The following is a 6,698-nucleotide window of genomic DNA, read 5'->3' as shown; positions in this document are numbered from 1 at the left end:
TTTTTTACTGACCTGTTCCAAAGCTCTCCTCGCCACACAGCGACAGCTTATTGGCGTCCATCAAGTTCCCGAAGAATTTCCACCCGGTCGGCGTCTCGTATAAGGTGATCTTTGTAGCTTTTGCCACCCTTAAAAATAAAACAGAAAAGATTGCAATAAAAACACCGGATTAGAGTTTTCACACTTCACTTGATGGTGTAAGAGAACCCCGGCGCTACAAAAGGATCCAAATTTTTTTTTTTACTTTATATAATTTCATTGAAAGAGTCGGACTCGCAGCCCTTCACAAGACGCAATAAACACGTCCACTTTTTAAACTTTTATGGAGTTGCACATCCAAGGGGCCGAGCGGCTGCAGGGATTTTTTTGTTTGCAGCCCGTTGCCAAGAGAGACCCGGGAGACGGGGTGTAAAAAGGAGAGTGAAGTTTATTTTATGCTTTTAATCTAGATTTTAATATTTTATGGAATGCACTTTGCTGACATCATGTGTTTTTAGTGGCTGGAAATACATTGTTTAATTTATATGCAAGCGAGAAGCATTAATCATGAGTGAGAGAAATGTGTTTTTACTGGGTCCCAGTGGATGTTTACAGGACGGAGAGTGGACAAGGATCAGCCTTGTAAAAAAAAATAAAGAACCGCTGATTAGGTTAAAAGGAGAACTATGAGGTGAGTGCTTTACACTCATCCTCATAGTTCTAGCCGACCTGTGACAATGAGACTGTCACACGTCGGCTCAGTAGATCGGGAAGGGAGCGAACACATACCGGCGCTCGCTCACTTCTCGATCCTGTCCCTGCAGAGAGCCGTGACTGTCACTCACGGCTCAAAGCAGGGATTCCCCCCCTCCCCTGTCCGATCCTCCAGTGCTGACTGGCGAACAGACGGGGGGCAGGCACAGCTGGCTCTGCCTCTAGATAGGCAGAGCCAGCTGTCAATCACGCAGCTGGGTGGATTTCGACAGTAAAGTTGGGATCCATCCCGGCTGTGGCGTCTCAGTATACCACGACCTGTAGCTTGCGGTATAATGAGCTTTGGGTGATGGGAGGACGTTCGTTTGCGTCCTCCCATTACCCTTAGGAGAACTAAGGGGAAAAACACTGACCCCATAGTTCTCCTTTAACTTCACTGTTATGCGCTGTTCTGATGTTTCCCATCTACGACCCCAGCGGACCTGAACTCAAAAAATGTAAACACATTTGTTATCTTATAGGGAACATCTAGAAATGTTAATAGTACCCAAAACAACCCTAAAATACATCTACATTTTGTATTGAATGCTCCCTGAAAAATTGTGCATGGAGCCTCATAGCTGTACATCTGCAGTGTGAGATTAATCTAAGGCACTGCTGCTCTGATTGCTAGCTTCACCAGACTTGGTGATGTCACTACAGAGTTGCTCACTGTTCTCCTTGCTGGAGAGGAAGCTGTACCTGAGAACCTGCAATGCAAGGATCTCTCTGCTTCTGCTCCTTCCATTCTGTTAACTTGTGCTTCCTCCACCTCTCCTGCTGCTTCTCGAGTACGCCCCCACCAGTCATCGGAGGGGCAGCTCCGACATAAGGAATCCCTGCTCCTCTACCAACATGGCCAAGGTAAGTCCGTAATGGCAGTAGATCTGCAGTGTGAATCTATGGTCTCTGATTTGGTGATGTCACTACTGTGTTGCTCACTGAGGACCTGCAGTGCAAGGATCGCTCTACTTCTTCTATTCTGTGGATTGGTGCTTGGTCCACCTCTTCTGCTGCTGCTTCTTGATTATCCCCCCACCAGTCATCAGAGGGGAAGTTCTGACATAAGGAATCAAAGCCCTGCTTCTCTACCAAGATGGTCAAACACCACACCGAGACACAGTGTAGCAGAAGGCAAGGTAAGTCAGTAAATCTGCAGTGTACATCTAAGGCCTCAGTCTTCTAGTCTCATGAGATTTGGTGGTGTCACCACTGTGCTGCTCATTGTTCTCCTTGCTGGAGAGGAAGCTGTACCTGAGGACCTGCAGTGCAAGGCTTTCCCCGCTTCTGCCATTCTGTGCATTTGTGCTTTCTTCACCTCTCCTGGTGCTTCTTTATTATTCCCTCAGCAGTCATCAGAGGGGCAGCTCTGATGTAAGGAAGCAAAGACCCGATTCTCTACCAAGATGAGCAGAAACCACACCGAGACACAGTGTAGCACAAGGCAAGGTATGTCAGTAATGGAAGTAGATCTGCAGTGTGAATCTAAGGCTTATGATTCCTAGTCTCATACGATTTTAGGATGTCACTACTGTGCTGCTCACTGTTCTCCTTGCTGGAGAGGAAGCTGTACCTGGGGACCTGCAGTGCAAGAATCTGCTTTGCTTATTCTGTGGCTCCGCACTTATCTGTAACTCTCCCACTGTTGTTTTCTATTATTACGCCATCAATCATTAGATCGATCACCAGTCATCAGAGGGAAGCTCTGACATGAAGAAGCAAAGCCCTGCACCTCTTCCAAAATGGCTGCCTTCATACAGACACACAGTGCAGGATACGACATGGTAAGTGCATATCGGGAAATGGTTTAGCTGCTGGGAGACCACAGGCAGTACTGGTGTCACTAGTCCTTTGCCCTTTATTTCCATTTTTAAGGGGAAACAGCTTCCACCACTCAAGTCCTCTTTAAAGTATATCTAAAGCCAAAAATGTTCTTCCATTGTAGGCAGAGCAAGAAAGGGTTCAAACCCGCACCATGCAGACATAACAGGAAGTGAGAGGAAACCTTACCAAGGCAAAAGGAAAATTCCCTCTTAGACAGTTGTGACCGGAACAAGTGTCCCCATTGAAGGACTTTATCTGTATTCCTGTTCTGGTGACAACTCAACATTCTGGACTTCTTCCCCTTAGTCCCACTGACATTGGTCACCAGTACCGCAAAGGGTGCAGACAGAAAAAAGGGCGGAGATAGCAAAAGACAAAACAAAGAAAAAGAAACCTGACATGGGCTCTAACCCCTCATTGCTCTATCCCAAACTTTAAAAAAAACAAATACAAAAACTTTAGCTCTAGAAACACATTAAAAATGATCTGCAAACAGACAAAAACACCAGCTAATGTACTTATATATTAATTAACCGTGTCATGTCCATAGGTCATTGAAGTCTAGATGCCTAAACCACAGGCGAGTGCTCCCAGTTTACAGCTAGTGAAAGTACCTGCATTTGTCTTGATATTGGCATCCTCTAACCCCCTGTATAGCAACATTCAGGCAGAAATAGAGAGGGAGGGGTAGCAATAGTAGCCAATCAGGCTTTGCTACAGTGCACGAGTGCGGGCAGTGAAAATGCTGATGCAGAGTAAGCAATGGGATGACCTTATCCATTTTCTCCTTTAATGTCCAATAGGCATGCAGCGGGTGTGTTCTTTGCAGCTGCAATGGTGATCGAGGATAAGGAGCCACAGCATGCCAGTGACAACCTTCATATTTCTCTTTAGTTTCTTTTAACATAGATTTAACCCTTGCCCCTCACCGGTCCAGAGCTCCACTGGTCGGCATGCTCCTCGCCAGCCCTCGCACACCCGTCTGCTGGAAGTAGGGGATGCTGAAAATATTGGCTGCGATTACAGCCACGGAGTCCGAAGGATTGACGAAAAATCCATTCTTCCCAAGAACCATGTTGCGGTCCTGACAAAAGCAAAGAGAAGCAACATTTCAAAGAAACATTTATTGCAGCAAACCCGAAATTCACGGATCACTTAAAATAAATAAATCACAATTTATAAAGAGTGTCATAGATACACTGTAGGTGTCTCCGAGTAGTGCAGCAAACTTTCTAACACAAAGATCATATACACTGATCAGCCATAACATTATGACCACCAGCCTAATATTGAGTTGGTTCCCCTTCTGACCCGTCCAGGCATGGCCTCCCCTAGACCTCTGAAGGTACGCTGTGGTACCTGGCACCAAGCCGTCAGTAGCAGATCCTTTAAGTCCTGTAAGTTGTGAGGTGATCGACCTCCATGGATCAGACTTGTTCTTCCAGCACATCCCACAGATGATGGATTGGATGGGGATCTGGAGAATTTAGGGAACAAGTCATCACCTCAAACTCGTGGTTGTGTTCCTCAAACCATTCTTCAGCCATTGTGTGCAGTGTAGCAGGGCGCATTATCCTGCTGAAAGAGGCCACTGCCATCAGGGAATACCGTTTCCATGAAGGAGTGTACAGTACTTGGTCAGTAACAATGTTTAGGTCGGTGGTACGTGTCCAAGTAACATCCACATGAATGGCAGGACCCGAGGTTTCCCAGCAGAACATTGCCCAAAGCATCACATACTGCCTCCACTGGCTCGTCTTCTTCCCATAATACATCCTGGTGACATCTCTTCCCCAGTTAAGTGACACACACGCACCCGGCCATCCATGATGTAACAAAAACCATGATTCATCAGACCAGGCCACCCTCTTCCATTGCTTCATGGTCCAGTTAAGATGCTCATGTGTCCATTGTAGGTGCTTTAGGTGGGGGGCAGAAGTCAGCATGGGCACCCTGACCTGTCTGTGGCTACTCAGCTCCATACGCAAATAATGATGATGCTCTGTGCGCTCAGACACCTTTCTATCAGAACCAGCATTGACTTTTTCAGAAATGTAAACTACAGTAGCTCTTCCATTGGATCGGACCACATGGGCCAGTCTTCACTCCCCATGTCCATCAGTGAGCCTTGGCCACCCATGACCCTGTCGCCGATACACTGGTTTTCCTTCCTTGGACCACTTTTGGTCGGTCCTGACCACTGCAGGCCGAGAACATCCCACAGGAGCTGCAGTTTTGGAGTTGCTCTGACCCTAGTCATCACAATTCGGCCCTTGTCAAAGTCGCTTACACTTGTCTATTTTTTCTGCTTCCAACACATCAACTTCAGGGAACTTCCAGGTGCCATTGTAACCAGATAATCAAGTGTCAATCATAATGCAATGGCTGATCGGTGTATATTGTTATTGATTCGATGATTCAAAACACCACATCCCCTTGATTTAGTACAAAAGTCCAAACAAAGGAGAACACAGGAGGAGGTGTTCTATTGTTCACAGAGAGAGCTGGAAACAATGTAACTGAAAAAAATACAGCACTGGCAGAGAGCACAGAAAGTCATCAGCTTACAAGATTTCTGGCAGGATCAGCAGGTAATTTTGCATCAGACATTGAAAAAAAAATGTAAATAGTGAATTTAAACACAGCAAAAAAGGAACAAATAGGAAAGGTTCATTGACAGGCTTTCCATAAACAAGCTGAACCCCGGCAAAAAAAAAAAAAAATTAAAAAAAAAAATACTCTTGCGGTGGGGCTACCCTTCCCCACTGCAAGGGCTAAATGCCCATTTCTGGCTACATTTACCGTAAATGTAATTTTACTTCCCTTATCCCTAACTCTTGCAGGACCTTCTGTACAAAGCAGGACCGGCAATCCTGCACTGTATGCGAGGGCGCCGAAGGCCCGTATCGGAGAGGAGAGAAGAGCGCCAGTCGAGTCAAGGTTAAGGTAAGTAATCTTCTCTTAAATGGTGCCCTAGACAGTAAAAGGAGCATTTAGCCCTTGCAGTGCAGAGGGAGCCCCACTGCAAGGGTAGTTTGGAGTTCGGCTTTAAGTAATGACAAATCTATCCCTAAAATAGGTGCATAATGGAAATTCCCTAATAAAAGTATCTAGCCCTATAGTACTGTGCACCTGACCTTACCCCATCCCCATCGAATGCCGCCCCAAAGTCGTGCTCTCCCGTCTTCATCGTGTCCACCAGCTCCGATGCATAGGTCAAGTTCGGGTCAGGGTGGTGACCCCCAAAATCCTCCAGGGGGATGCAATTTATAGCAGAGTTTGCCGGGGCGCCCAGCTCCTCGCACACGATCTTCTTCACATACGGCCCAACAACTGATTAAAGGAAACAGAAATGGAGTAAAACTTGTGCTGAAGTGGGACTCCACTCTTTGCATGGCCAATACTGAAGAAGGGTGAGAATCTCTGTTGTGTTTTGCGGCTGTGTGTCCCCCGCAGAGGAGATTTACCCTCACTTCCTGTCTCAGGGACTTGGGGACAGACTGTGAAGGGAAATCAGCAGCAGCAACAAAAAGTGGTAAAAGTTGAATCTCTTTCCCATTTGCTCACTGTAAAATGTGTCTGTAATTCCATTTTAAACATATTTCTTCAATATCTTACAATGCGTCTCACTGGAAGAACCGAGAAACATCACAGGTGACCACTGAACAGTTTTTTTTATGTTTGCACTAACTTTGGAAAATTGAGACTTTTTAAAAGGAAAAGGGAAAAAATGCAATATCTAAAATGCACCGCACATTGGGGACCCCAGTCCCCAATAATGTGCAAAGGTGTCAATATACAAGAATAACACAATACCCTCCAAATATATATAATAACAGTTGGAATAAAAAATTCTCTCTCTCTGAAAAACATCAATCCTGCGTATAAAGTTCCAGAAGACCTGAAAAATACCACATAGATGCTAGTTCATAAAGTGCTCCCCAATCCGTGCTGTTATATATATTTGGAGGCACAATCAGAACTTGCATGGCAGGGGTAGCCCCCTGCTGGGGTACATTTTTTGTTTGCCTGGAGTTCCTCTTAAAAAAAAGGTACCCACTGTACACCATAGATCACTTAAAATCCATTTGTATTACATAAACAGTCTCAAAACCAACAAAATGATGCCACGATATAATTGA

At 45.6% G+C, this 6,698-nt stretch overlaps 1 protein-coding gene across 4 annotated transcripts in view; it reads right to left on the bottom strand.

Moving 5' to 3' along the window:
* Window positions 1-6,698, bottom strand: part of PGM1 (phosphoglucomutase 1) — a 40,562-nt gene that overhangs the window by 11,353 nt on the left and 22,511 nt on the right. For all 4 annotated transcript variants that reach the window (XM_018553853.1, XM_018553855.1, XM_018553854.1 and 1 more), the window contains 3 exons: window positions 5,699-5,889; window positions 3,486-3,640; window positions 13-128 (listed from right to left, as the gene is read on the bottom strand). In XM_018553853.1, coding sequence (XP_018409355.1) covers window positions 13-128; window positions 3,486-3,640; window positions 5,699-5,889 — 462 coding nt within the window. The remainder of the gene's footprint in view (window positions 1-12; window positions 129-3,485; window positions 3,641-5,698; window positions 5,890-6,698) is intronic.

Source organism: Nanorana parkeri, unplaced genomic scaffold (assembly GCF_000935625.1).
Source record: "Nanorana parkeri isolate BGI_ZX_2015 unplaced genomic scaffold, ASM93562v1 scaffold131, whole genome shotgun sequence".
Lineage (NCBI taxonomy): Eukaryota > Metazoa > Chordata > Amphibia > Anura > Dicroglossidae > Nanorana > Nanorana parkeri.
The sequence above is the reverse complement of the archived record's forward strand: the minus strand, read 5'-3'. Positions and strand labels throughout refer to the sequence as shown.